The following is a 14,530-nucleotide window of genomic DNA, read 5'->3' on the forward strand; positions in this document are numbered from 1 at the left end:
GACTAGGTAGGTAAAGGTGCCACGGTTTTGGCAGCATTGTGACTACAGAGCATTCAGAATCCTAGTATGCAGAGGAACACAGTGTCTAAGCATCATTATAAAGATGGACATCTAGCCTACCACAGTACGGTTTGACAGGTATAATACATTAATAGGCTGAAGTAGTCGTTTTAAGTGCAGCTACAGCACACGACTTACACCTTTAAGCTCATCTCGACCTCCCAAGGCAGATTGTCTCAATCCACACGACCACCGTGTCCTAACGTATATCTACACGCTACCAGCACAAAGAGGTTTTAACCCCAACCAGACATGACCTGTGAGAGGAGAGGTGGAGTATCAGAACACAGAACTAGCAGGATCTGGCTCTCAGGCCAGGACGTATAGGGGGACACCAGACTGGACCAGCTCTGTTGCTGTGTTAGGGTTCAGTATGGTCCAGGGATGGGGTTCTGGGTCTGGGCCCAGCTCCAGGTTTCTGGTCAGGGTCCAGGGTTCTCAGATGATGCCGAACTGGGCCAGCTCATGGAGCTCCAGGTGGCTGAAGGCCTCCCAGGGACACACCACCGTGAAGTCTAGAGCCGAGGGAGAACAGGGGTCAGGGGAGAGGTCGTGGTGGGGTCAGTAATGAGAATCAGAGGTCATCACACTCATTGAAATGAAGAAAATTGTTGAGAGGTTCGAACATATCACGTGATTATTGAAGCTGTGTCTGTTAAACCCGATACATGCACTAGTCCAGAACCGGTGGATCTAGTTGACTAGGAAAATGATTTGAAAAATCATAATTTAATTTAAAAAAAACAAAAAAAACACATTTAATAACATGTGTAAGTGCAAAGCTGTGAGGCAGTAGTACTGTATGTGTACTATTGGTAGTAGTAGTAGTAGTAGTAGTAGTAGTGTCTAGTGGTCAGAGTACAACAGGTCAACTCACCAGTGCCCAATCCCTCCATGCCTGGGATGTCGTCTCCAAACCTGAGAACAACAGAAAGGATATTAGAACTATTGAGAGAAATCATTTTAGAAGTTAAGAACCACTAGTCTACAAGGTCGTCTATACCAGTCCCCTGGACACCTAGAAACCTTTAATGTGTCTGGTGACGCTAGTCTATACAGGTTCCGGGTGTATGACGCTGGTATCGTACGAGTTTCTCTTACCCCTTGACCCCCTTCTTGGGGGGCTTGCTCTTGAACTGGCGGGTCATCCTCTGCTTGAACTTGGGGGGTCCTCTCCTGGGGGTGGTGGGGCAGGTCACCCTGGTGGGGGTGGAGGGGGCGTCGCCCAGGTTGCTGAGGCTGATGCTGCTGGTGCTCATCCCTGAGCCGCTCTGCTCATCCCTGAGCCACTCGATTCCCTTCCCTCGGGCGTCTGAAGAGCTCCTGTGCTGTCAATGCTCGCCGTCGGGCAAAGCGGTGTCTCTCTCTCCTGGACTTTGAGGCGTGTCTCCCCTCTCTTTCTCCCCGGTCTCTCCTCGGTCGGTGGTATCTCTCTCTCTCTCTCTCTCTCTCTCTGGTTTTTCCTCTCCTCTCTCTTCTTCTCTGCTGGGTTGGTCAGATTTCCGAGGCTTAAATACCTGAACTCTGCCTGGCACTGTCGTCACCCTGACCGTGACAGATTGGGGTGATGGGATCAGCCGGTCTTCATGCAGTTCATCCCGATCACGAGTCTCAATATTCTGGTCTCGGCCTTTCATTCCTAAATCCACGCTCTGTATCTCTGTATCAGACTGGCTGAGATTGAGGAGAATGAGGTTGAAAAGAGGCAAATCCTATTGACCCAAATTGGCCACAACAGCTGCAGCTTTTTTGGTCACACACACACACACACACACACACACACACACACACACACACACATGCTTGCACGCGTACACGCAATAAATGATACATCACTCATCCTGTTCTCGTCCACCACTATCAGGTGACTGAGTCCCAGTGCTCTGAACAGCTTGGAGACACAAGGAAAAGACGTTAATTCACTATCGTCTTTCGAATAAATGCTTACATTTTAGACCAAAGAAACAATATTGTGGGCCTATATGCTCTATGTACATCTAAACTGGAAAAGCCCACTCCACACATTCAACAACTGAACATGCTGATGACATGCATTGCATCATGGGAGGGCGGGGGACAACAGGTTCACTGTGCACACACAAAATGTAATCCTTCACTCACACACACACACACACACACACACACACACACACACACACACACACACACACACACACACCATCTCTCTGTTATTAACCCTGCATTGTGACATAGTCTTCAGTTCTCCAGTCAGCTCTGCTGTTACACTATTAAGACCTTCTCTCACCTCTGCCCTGACCCCAACCCTAACCACAAAAGAGGATGTAGGTATAGATCAAAGGGGATGTATTTACTCCATATAGATCAAATATATAGTATTTACAGTACACTGTCTGGACGTCTCAAGACTTATGGTAAAGACATGATGTACTTACTCTCTCAGGTGAGCAATCTTCTCAGTTACATCTCCAATTCCATTAGCTGAGCCTGATATCCAGGCTGCCAGAGGGACAAGGGTAAGAAGCTTGTCAGGTAAGAAAATCCTCGCACTTAATCTGTGTTTTTCACCTGGATGTCTGCTGACAGGACAATCTGACCCAGTATGCTGTCATATACCGTAGTACGCTGCTTATTAATACAGTCTGCATAGAGGACGGAACATCCTGTCTGTCAGTTAGACTTGTCAGAACATCCTTTCTGTCAGGTAATGTACCGTGAGCTGCTGCTGGCGATGTTTTAAAAAAAAGATAAATCCATGTACAGTAGGAAAAGTCAAAGTAAATTTGTCAGTCCAAATCTTTACCGTCTTGCAAGGGAAATGTGGTTCGCTGCCAGGTTTTAAAAACAGAAAATAGATGAATTACCACTGACAAATCATTCACCATACAAAAAGCACGTCAATTTATAAGGCCAGAGGAAGAGTCCATCGCAAGTCAATCGTCATCAGACAGGTAAGTGTATGTGCAGTTGTCAGTGCAAAAAGACGGTGTTGTGTGTGACATCAACATCACATATTAGTTGGACAGCAGCTGTCTTTTCATTTGTCTATTGTAGCTGCTAGTCGTCTTTTCATTTGTCTATTGTAGCTGCTATTCGTCTTTTCATTTGTCTTTTTTCTATCATCCAATTTCTCTGACTGTAGCCTAGAGGAAGAATTCGTCACGGCCTAGTGAGGTGAGTGGGGCTTTGGGTCAAATATCAACTAGATTGCTGTTACAACAGCAATACACCCTGTTTATATGGCAATAAACATGAGTATTTACTGCTAATCAGAGATGATGCCGCATATGACCCCCACATACACACACACACACAGCTTAGCATTACTGGAGGGCGAGGGTGTAATTCACTTATAGCTAATTCCCCTCCATGGAAAATGAGATTGGCAAAGACTGACTGACTCTTTGCCTCGGGTAGCTCACACTTGGCCTGGTCTGCTATGATGCACATGGACCACATACGCACGCACACACACACACACACACACACACACACACACACACACACACACACACACACACACACACACACACACACACACACACACTCTCTCTCTCTCTCTCTCTCTCTCTCTCTCTCTCTCACACACACACACACACACACACACACACACACACACACACACTATTTTGCCACACTGTATACACACACACATATACACACTACTCTGCCACACTGTATTCAGTTGGTTGCAATTTGCAACTTCGCCACTAGAACAATTACACAATGCACCTTTAAAATTATCTATTATTTAATTAAAACATCATTTTTCCTTTTCCGCTTCCATTGTCGTTGACGTGCTTGAAATCCCTAGTGAAAGCATCTTTCGTCTGATGTACATGTTTGTCGTTGCAATGTTGGGCGTACTGCTTCTGTTCACAACACAGCCAACGTTTGCATGGAATGTCCCTTGGTCTTAAGGTGGGAAATTGGCGGTACAGATTTAACGGGATATAACCCTGCTCCCGTTCACACATGACCCCATGCAGGAGTTTCCCTGCACATTGCAGGGTTAGACTGCATCTCTGAAAGGGGCTTGAGTGGACAAAGCTAATGGGGAAATATGGTCCCTGACGTGGCCTAGAGTTCCCGCCTCACTAACACCCTGGACCAGAGCTTATGGTACGGATGAAATGCTGAAACTTGACTAAAACCCCAGGGCATATCACAGATCACACCCTGACACGCAGAAGCACGCAAAGACGTGCACCCACGCACACTCTCTCACATATGTCTCTCTATCTTTCTCTCTCTCTCTCTCTGCCTTTTTCCGATCCCCACTAGGTAGCAGCAACAACTAGAGTGAGATGGCTAGGCTGTGAGTAGCCTATGCACCCTCACTGTAAATAGTCTACCTTATCACGATCGCACTCTCCTAAACTCCTACACTCATACGTCAGATATGCTGTTAATGTTTACCGAACCTTGGTGTAACGTCAAAATCAAAATTCCTGAACACTCAGAAAAATAAATTAGGTTCTACAAGTTCAGAGGTTAACATCTTATAATATAATAATAACTCACTAAGTGCCCTTAGTTAGTGCATAGTTTACGAATAGTTGTCCTTAAGCATGAATTATTTTACAATGGATGTAGTCAAGATGTTTAAAATTAGCACATCATTGTTTAATATGCCTGCTGCTGTGCAACAAGCTACGACGGTCCTCCTCTGGGGTGGTGACAACGACAGACATCTTTATGTGAATAAAAACGGATGCGAAGAAACTCGTTTCGTTTCGGGTGTAACGTTACACAGATCTCACTCTATCACTTCCTCCTCCGTCCGCCCGTCGCAGAGGTTGTTCTGGTGCATCCAAGTTGTTCAACTAGTTTCATCCAAACCAAGAAAGGTAATTATTTCAACCTTACAAACGCAATAATATGTTTTTATTGATAATATAGTACATCTGTAATATAAGTCAGTAGAGAGTTTGTGGGTCGTTGAATGATTCGTGGATTAATGTTTAGTAGTTGAGATGAGTGGCACCTTTGGTTTATTGACTGATTGATTTATTATGAAAACACCTGGTGCCTGTAATTACTTGCCAGAAATTACTTGAATGGTGAAAATGTGTGTATCCATTACCATTATGGATATGAGCAAGTAAGGGCACCAGGCTACAGTAACCTCAGTCATGCCATAATAGTCCAGTTTAAGGCTAAGTGCTCGTCCAGTTGTTCACCCAGGCCTATTCGTTTGACATTAAAGCCATATGAATAAGGTGATTCTATGACCATGAGCGCCTGATTTCTTGCTTCCGTGGGAAGTGAAAGGGAGGGTGAGAGTCGTGGCAGGGAACAAAAAAAGTACATACCATGGTAGAGATGCAACATGCAACGTGCCACATCTCGCCACTTCCTCTGGCAGAATGGATTCCTCTTTGTGTGTGTGTGTGTGTGTGTGTGTGTGTGTGTGTGTGTGTGCGTGTGTGTGTGTGTGCGTGCGTGCGTGTGCGTGCGTATGTGTTTGTGTAAATTAATATGATATGAGGCTTCGATCTGTCACATTAGTGATGATATGCTCTGAGTTTCCCCTCTATGGGAAAAGTGCCTTTGAGTGATGGAGGCAAATACTCCACATTATTCATGCTTCCTGTGTGTGAATAAACCCCTGGAACAGATGGGTGCTTTTCAAATGAGCCGGGTTCTTCTACTCTGAAATGAATGTCCCAAACCATTAGCATCGGCTTGTAGAGCTCAGCACGTGTGTGTTCCCCCGCGCGTGTGTGTGTGTGAGGGAGAGAGATAGAGACAAAGCTATTAGCTACATGTTATATACTTTTGCCAAGTGGTGTGAATCCCCAGGTGGATGCAGAGATAATGACTGGCTGAGGTGCAGCGAACGTGTGTGTGTGGAGGTTCTGCAGAGTATGCCTGTGCCTCAAAGCTGTAGCTATGAGCTGCAGGTGTCACCAGGTGGTGAAGTATCACTGAGCCCATCTGGGCCTGATATATCTTTTATGTGACGCATTGCAGGAACTACTGTAATAACTAACTAATAGGAACTAATTTCACAGAAACAGTTGAATGTATTTGTGTCTTGGTGATACATTACATTACATTACAGTCATTTAGCAAGACAGATTTCCCAAACATTGATTGTAGTGTGACTTCTTTCATTCATCCTCAGCACTCAATTGATGTTGCTGGTCGATGAGGGTGCAGTTTCGGTTCAAGGTCTGTTCAGTCAGGTTCTGCAATTGGGCCCGCTTCCTTTCTGAAAACCCCTGGTCTCTACGTTTGAAAGGAAGTGCATGCAAACCTCACATCCTGTTTGCCTCAGGCTCGGTTTCAGCTCCTTCTGCTTCACAGAGGACCGTGTCACGTGTCGCAGTGGTTTGATCCACCTTCATACCTGCCACGTTCAATTCCATCAGCTGGGCTGTTCCCTCACCGAATAAGAAACCGAGGACTGTCATGGCGTGCCCTGTTCTGGTACTGTGTGATTTACAGACGCTCAGAGAACACGTATTTAACCATAGATGACACGATGATATCTCTTTTTAGCAAAAGTTCTCTTTCCATTTCTGTATTATATGTTGTAATGTTGGTATTGTGTATTTGCTCTCTCTCTCCCCTCTCTCTTTCTCTCTCTCTCTCGCTCTATCACCCCCGCCCACCCATGCGCACTCACAACCACTAACAATTTGCTTTAGTCACTGTTATCTTTGGAAAGTATTTCACAACAGCATGGTATTACCCATAAATAAATATTCTGTATACAAACATCCCACATCGCACACAAACACACACACAAACACACACACACACACACACACACACACACACACACACACACAGGCAGGGGTCGTGAGATGGGTTTCTCTGTGTGTGGAGGTACTCCCAGCTAGACTCCCAGACAGCCTTCATTTTATCAAACCCCCAGTGTCTGTGGGAAAGAGAGAGACCAGAGCCTCTCTCTCTCCAGTAGGACCAGTCTCTCTCTCCAGTAGGACCAGTCTCTCTCTCCAGTAGGACCAGTCTCTCTCTCCAGTAAGACCAGTCTCTCTCTCCAGTAAGACCAGCACAGCCTCTGGGTCTCAGCCGTGACGAATAGAATTATTTCATAGTGTACTTCACAGATGAAACCACTTGAATTGAACAAAACCAGTGTGTCTGTCAGCTAGAAAAGGGGAGTGCAAGAGCTTGGGGGGGGGAGGGGTGTGGGGTGGGAGGGGGGGGGGGCTGTGTGTTCTCCTACATGTTCCTTGACAGGTGTACAACCCCTGAATGACGGATTGCAGCGCGAGGGTCACACGTTTGTGTGTGTGTGTGTGTGTGTGTGTCATAGGGTGTGTCACTGCCATTGGGGTGGGTTTGGCTACGTGTGTCTGTGTGATGTGTGTTTATATGTGTGTTGGTGTACAGCACGTGTGCTGGACGCTTGCATGTGAGTAACATTAACGAAAGGAGCGTTCCCTCCACGTTCTTCAAGCGTTCCCTCCACGTTCTTCAAGCGTTCCCTCCACGTTCTTCAGCGCGCCGCTCTGGACGCGCTGAGGGATGGAGCGAGAAGCGAAAGGATGAGAAAGGTGTTTGAGGGAGAAATGGAAGAAAAGATAAGGAGAGAGTGTTGGGGGGGACATCTCTCTGCTAGGGTGTGGTCCGGTGGAAACAGAGAGAGGGGGGGAGGACGAGGAGGGAGGACAGAGACGACGCGACGGAGAGACGTGTGACGGACGTGAGAGAGAGATAGTTTGAGTCTGGGAAAAAAAACAACAAGATGGGATGAAAGACAGGAACGGAGGGGAGAAAATAGAGTGAGACGGTATAAAAAAAGAGAGGGAGGAAAGAGAAGAGGATGTAGAGGCTTACAGAGAGAGAGCAGTGCCTCAGAGAGAGAGAGAGAGAGTGAGTTTGTCTGCGCGGAGAGAGCGAGTATGAGCCGGGGGAGGGGTGGGGAGGGGTGGGGAGGGGAAGGGAGGGTAGGGTGGGGAGGGGGGGGGGGGGGGGGGGGGTGGAGAAAGGATGAGCTCATTGCAGTCTCTGGGTTGATGTCTGGGAGGGGAGGAGAGAGAGGGAGGGAGGGAGGGTGGCACGGGTTCGCTGCTCTGGTCTGTGAATGGATGGCGAGCGCACGCACAGCATAGGAACACTATCTGTAGACAGCAGGAGCATCTCTGATCAGCGTTTCCGCCGGTGCATGCAGCGCAGGTTAGCATGCTAGCATTAGCCACCTTAGCCTCTGCCTCCATCCAAGCAGCCTTTTTTCGCGTCTCTGCCGCTCGGCACTCAGCTACACCCTAGTCTGCCAGGAAGCCGGCGCCGACTGTAGCAGACAGAACTCCTCTCTCTCCCTCTCTTTCTCTCTATCTCTCTCGCTTTCTCTCATACAAACACAATCCATTCCTCTCTCATCCCCACCCACACCCAGAGATTCTCACTCTTCCTCTCTCTCTCTCCCTCTCTCTCTCCCTCTCTCTCTCCCACTCTCTCTCTCTCTCTCTCTCTCTCTCTCTCCCTCTCTCTCTCTCAATTGCTGTCTACCTCTCTCTGTCTTTGGGGCGTTTGGCAGGAGAAGTGATGCACACTTGATCCCTCTTTTCTTTAAAAGACTCTTTTGGACACTGTAGAATTTAACCCTTTATGCACCCTGGTACTTTCCTGCTACCTGTGGAGGTCCCTGGTTCTTCCCCCAGCCCGCTGAGCGCGTGCAGCCCCAGTCCCAGGCACCATGCTGGGCTTGGACGTATGTGAGTTTGGGGGTCAGGTTCTGGAGCTTCTCTGGCTAACCATGTGCTATAGAGGTGAGACTGCAGCCCTTTTGATTTGATGGGTCATAATGTGTGTGTGTGTGTGTGTGTGTGTTTGTATGTGTGTGTATGTGTGTGTGTTTCAGTCTCAACACAGTTACCTTTAAAAACATGGGTGTGTATTTGCACAACATAGATGGAGCTTGTGTGTGTGTGTGTGCGGGTGTGTAGTGCGCATGTGTGCATGCGTGTGTATTGTGTCTGTAACGTGTACCATACGTCTCTATTGGGGCGGGCGTGGACGTTTTTATGTCTGACATGATAGGGTGCTAAGACAAGCCAAATGTGACCCGATCAATACTTATTGATCGCATGTTCGTTTGGTGCGTTTTTGTGGCGGTGGTCTAAGGTCTTGTTGAATCAGGGCTTTTTCTACACACGCTCCTTTTTAGTTGCCAATCAGAAGTGTGTGTGTGTGTGTGGACAGGGAGCCCTGTGTATGCTTGTGCTATCTAAATGATGTCACCACATTGTCCACACCACACTGTGGCTGCTTCATACATCTTCCCTCCTCAGGAACACCTTAGAAGACTTTTCCTATGCCTTTCATCCAGTGAACCACGTCACCACTGCCAATAGTGTGTGTGTGTTGTGTGTGTGTATGTGTGTTGTGTGTGTGTGTGGGGGGGGGGGGGGGAGTGTGTGTGGGTGTATGTGTATTTGTGTGTGTGGGAGGGGTGTGTGTGTGTGTGTGTGTGTGGGAGGGGGTGTTGTGTGATTGTGCAGCTATAGGGGTAGACACTGCAGCAGTGTTTGAGGTTACAGATGGTGGAACAGCCCTGGGGGTTCCCTCTCACACAGGTGTGTGTGTGTGTGTGTGTGGGGGGGGGGGGCAGAGCTAGAGTCATTTGTAGGAGGGGAACTGTTGCCGGGCAAGCTTTCCCTTTCACAGTCAAGAGGAAGAGGGTGACGGAGAGAGAATGAAGGGAGGAAGAAAGATTGAGTGGGAGAGAGAGAGGGGGGAGAGAGAGAGAGAGAGAGAGAGACCAGGTGTTCTCACCTGCTGTGGCTGGAAGAGACCAGCTGGGTGCCTCAGCTCTCCCTCGAGAGACTGCAGGTGTGTGTGTGTGTGTGTGTGCGTGTGCGTGTGTGCAGGGGCAGCACGCCGCAGAAAGCGACCGTTGTGGTCGAAGGCTCATCATGAGCTGTCAGTCCTCACACAGTCGACAGCGTAACACACCTCTCCCTCCCTCCCTCTCCGCTTCCCCTTTCGCCTCTCCCTCTCTCTCTCTTTCTCTCTCTCTCCCTCTCTCTCTCTCTCTCTCCTGCATCCTGTCGTTCTCCCCCCCTCCGCCCTCGTTCTCTCCGTCAGTCAGGGAGGTGTGGTGATGGATGGGACTGCGCAGGCGAACAGACACATGTTAGACTGAGTCAATCAATTAGATGGCATGTACGCCATCTGGAACCGCTTCGAGGCCGACGCCTGTGTGTGCGTGCGTGCGTGTGTGTGCGCGCGTGCGTGTGTGAAAGAGAGAGTAAGAATACAACTCTCGCATCTGCTGTCAGTGGTCTTATACTGCTTTTAAGGCCTCTTTTATTCTACTACTTTTATTGTGTGTGTGTGTGTGTGTGTGTGCGTGTTTCCCTGCCCCTGACTCTGTGGTCTTGTTATAACTTTACAGTGGAAGCCTTGGAGGACTACAAAAACAGGAAATCAGCCCTTAGAACAAATAAGAACACACACACACACACACACACACTTAAAGAATCACACAGGGTTGCTACTGTACCCCGTGGCTCAGCATTCTGTAGCTACAATGCAGTATTTAGGGAAGTGTTAATTGGATCGTTACAGTTTAAGCGTTTAGCTTCACGGATCACTTCCTCATGAATGGTCGGCTAACAAAGCGTCCGCCTCCCTGTCACTCGTCCACACGCTGCCCAGGCGGAGCCGTGTTGGTTTAGCTGCGCTGGACGTTGTGTTCAGGTCCCCCAGAGTGTGTTCAGGTCCCCCAGGGTGTGTTCAGGTCCACCAGGGTGTGTTCAGGTCCACCAGGGTGTGTTCAGGTCCACCAGGGTGTGTTCAGGTCCCCCAGGGTGTGTTCAGGTCCACCAGGGTGTGTTGGACACGGCGTGAGTAAAGCATTTAGATCGCAGCATCTTCTGAGGGACTTGATGAGGTCATTCCTCAATAGAGGTTCTTCCTTCAGAATTGTTTAGCTGGTAAACTCAGTGTAATTTCAGGTTTTACTGAGATTATACTCCTGTTGGGGGTGTAATCTCAGTAATGACACTCCGCCACTCCTCCTGGCCCCTACGGTACTCTGAACAATATGAGAAATGCTAAAGAATTGTGAAAAAAAACGTGTGAAATATCTCTTTTAAGCATTTAGACTCCTAGCATCTTTGCACATTCCATCAGCCTGTTGATGGGCGTGTCTTGGAACCCTCTGGAACACTGGGAGACGGTTGATTGCGATTGGTCAGTGGTCCTCTGGAACATGTGCAGGCTGCAGTGTTTGATATGGAAATCACTCCCAGTGAATCATTTATGAAGCTCTTTCCATTTCCAACCCAGGTCCTATAGGTTAACTGTGTGTGTGTGTGTGTGTGTGTGTGTGTGTGTGTGTGTGTGTGTGTGTCTGTGTGCGCAAGGTTGTGTGTGTTAGCCATACACTGTACCCTATATCCTTTATCTGTGAACGTCTGAAATAAGACGATAGCTTACTTTTCCAAGATACAATAATCTGTTTATAGGCTCGCCTCTTTATAGCAGAAATAGAGTGTAATTGACTTCTAGGCCTCTCAGCTCCAAGGACTTGCATGGCCGTTGTGTCTTGTGTATCCTTTAGTAAGAAACATGATCATATAGTTGAATCTAATGGTCTGTTTGTGTCTAGGAAGGGATCCTTTTTGATCCTCTCTGGAAGTGATGTCATCTAAAGCAGAGTTGAAGGCGTAACCATGGTGACAGTCAGGGAGAGCTACATGTTCAGCCCTGGTGGGATTTCAGACGCCGTAAATAACGGAGACACTGTTCAAACACGCGTGCACGCGCACACACACGTACACACACACACACACACACACACACAGAACCCTGGTTATCTATTCTCTACAGGGTGTTTATCAGGCAGGCCCCACATGTACATGCGTTACCCATGTCTAGACAGGTGGGAGAAATTATGCATTTTGTGTGTGTGTGTGTGTGTGTGTCTCTGCTCTAGCATATCTCTGATCTAGCGTATCTCTGATCTAGCGTATCTCTGCTCTAGCGTATCTCTGATCTAGCATATCTCTGATCTAGCATATCTCTGCACCCCCCTGCAACCAGCCTCTGCTCCATTAATGGGGGGTGGGGGGGGCATAGGCCTCGGTCCCCCCCCCCCCCCCCCCCCCTATGATAGTGACTGAGACATTGATGACAATGATATCGCGTTGTTCTGTATTCTCTCAGTCTCTCTCTCTCTCTCTCTCTCTCTCTCACACACACACACACACACACACGCATGCACGCACACACACATGTTGCAGGGAGAATGAATGGGTGTGTATATCAGTAGGGATGGAGGGGAGGATAACTGGGTTACAGGGACCGCAGACAGTGGATCTGCTGATGGGGGGGATATCTGGACCAGGGAGAGCAGGAGGAGGAGGAGGAGGAGAGGGAAGGAGGAGAGGAGGGGGAGGGGACTAGGACGGAGGAGTAGAAATGTGCAAATAATACATCAGCTGTATCAAATGATCCCATTCAAGTGCAGAAGGAGGACTATATGAAAGTGTGTGAGAGAGAAAGAGAAAGAGAGAGAGAGAGAGAGAGAGAGAGAGAGAGAGAGAGAAAGAGAGAGAGATCACTGAGAATAACATCACGTTTGCTCGGTTGACAGCTGTTTGACATGAGGAGAGGTGTGATGTCTTGTCCGTCCAGCGCCGTGTCCGTCCGTGTGTGACGTGTCTCTGTGTCCCCGCGCAGGTCTGATGGCCGACAAGGAGGACAAGCCGGTGGGCGAGGAGGACGAGGACGAGATGGACCTCAACTACACGCCGCCGGCCCAGAAGTCCCTGCAGGAGATCCAGGAGCTGGACAAAGAGGACGAAAGCCTGAACAAATACAAACAGACTCTGCTGGGGGCGGGGCCTGTGGTAGCTGGTCAGTCTGTGTGTGTGTGTGTTTGTGTAATGTGTGTGCAGCTGTAATCAATAATGCACGTACAGTCGTGATCGCAGTACACCAGTAATAAGCCTGTATCTCTTACAGCGTGTGTGTGTGTGTGTGTGTGTGTGTGTGTGTGTGTGTGTCTGTGTGTGTGAGTGCCCGTGTGTGCATGTCTTTAATGTGTATGACTAGAGTATTATTTACCTGCTGATATAGCGGCAATGATTCATGCCGGTATCCTGTGTTACTGCAGCTTTAATAATAGCGCTCAATCAATATAACGACCCAGAGCACGAGACCGGTCGTCAGCTTCTGATAGCTCGCACACACGCACACGCGCACACACACAAACACACATTGTTAGCAGAACTGCTCGCCTCAGCATCTTTCACTCCGACCTAGCCCTGAGTCTGCGGTGGACGCTGGTGGCAGGTGAACTAGCCTCTCCTCTGACTTTCACACGATTTAATACCTCAGCGCAAACCGCTGACACGACCGCGCTAAATCCCGGAAATGAACCGGCCACAGTTCAAGTCGCGCACAGTGTTGCTTCGCCACGGAAAGCTTGAGATGCCCCCGTAGAGTAGAACCCATGGATGTATTAATAGAACCGCGCCACAGAACGTCGTATCAGGCGCTTCGGAAGTGCACGCAGCGGTCGGAGCTGAGCGGTTTCCCGGTGACCGGTCTTTGCGGTTTAGGGCCGTTCTTTGTACGGTCCAGCGGAGGCGTGACTCGGTCCCACAGGGAGACGAACACCGGGCCAGTGAACAACGGCCTCTTAACACGTCTGTTTACTGTATGTGATTAATGTCCTCAGGGAGAAACGAGTGATGCCGCAGAGAAAATGAACCACATTCGGTTCATTATATCGGTAAAAATAATACAAAAAATAACAAAATAAATTATATATATATATATATATATATATATAAATATATATATATATAATTTTATTAAAATTGCATAACAGAACACTCAGAGAGCATAGGTATTGTCAAGTTACAAAAAGAAAATACAATGGTAGCATACATGGGTTGCATTAGTACAAAATCTATCAAATACATATATAATAAAAATAAAAGTCCTATGATTTATTTGGAACCCCCCCCCCCAAAAAAAAAAAAACGGTGCGGGCGCCCTTTCTGAATTAGGTCAGCCAGATCACCAGGAAAATCATCAAGAAAGGGCTGCCAAATATTATAGAAAGAGTTGTCATCCCTCTTCAATGTAGCACTGAGGCAAGTTTGTTTAGTTGGTCACTGTGCTTGTTGTGCGTGTGCGTGTGTGTGTCATTTAGTGTGTACAGTACAGTAGCCTATGTGTGTGTGTGACAAACAGACAGAGAGAGAGAGAGTCATTGTGCGTGATTGTGTCTTTCCGTTTCCTGTGCAGATCCCACCATTCCCAATGTCCAGGTGACCAGACTGACCCTCATGTGCGACCAGGCTCCTGGACCAATCACCATGGACCTGACAGGTAGATCCACGCATCCTCTCATCCCTCTCTCTATCCCTCCGCTATCTACACTTTATCACTGTCTTTCATGTCATCTGAGTACAGTACGTATACGTGTGTGTGTGTGTGTGTGTGTGTGTGTCTGTGTATGTGTGTGTGTGTGTGTGCACCTGTGGATGACTTA

At 48.1% G+C, this 14,530-nt stretch overlaps 2 protein-coding genes across 2 annotated transcripts in view; one reads left to right on the forward strand and one right to left on the reverse strand.

Annotated features, from left to right (window-relative positions):
• Nucleotides 1–498: 498 nt before the first annotated feature.
• LOC311309768 (retinal cone rhodopsin-sensitive cGMP 3',5'-cyclic phosphodiesterase subunit gamma) lies at nt 499–1,319 on the reverse strand (the record flags this gene model as incomplete). The annotated part of the gene is made up of 3 exons (XM_084439092.1): nt 499–575; nt 938–978; nt 1,162–1,319. 3 exons carry the CDS (start codon nt 1,317–1,319, stop codon nt 499–501), a joined length of 276 nt encoding a protein of 91 aa, XP_084295218.1.
• A 3,512-nt stretch (nt 1,320–4,831) lies between these two features.
• arhgdig (Rho GDP dissociation inhibitor (GDI) gamma) overlaps nt 4,832–14,530 on the forward strand; it is an 18,191-nt gene continuing 8,492 nt past the window's right edge. Inside the window, exons 1-3 of the mRNA XM_084438080.1 lie at nt 4,832–4,889; nt 12,706–12,882; nt 14,284–14,367. Of these exons, the coding sequence (XP_084294206.1) occupies nt 12,711–12,882; nt 14,284–14,367 (256 nt within the window). The 5' untranslated portion in view covers nt 4,832–4,889; nt 12,706–12,710. The remainder of the gene's footprint in view (nt 4,890–12,705; nt 12,883–14,283; nt 14,368–14,530) is intronic.

The sequence above is a fragment of the Borostomias antarcticus genome (genome assembly GCF_949987555.1).
Source record: "Borostomias antarcticus genome assembly, chromosome: 5".
Lineage (NCBI taxonomy): Eukaryota > Metazoa > Chordata > Actinopteri > Stomiiformes > Stomiidae > Borostomias > Borostomias antarcticus.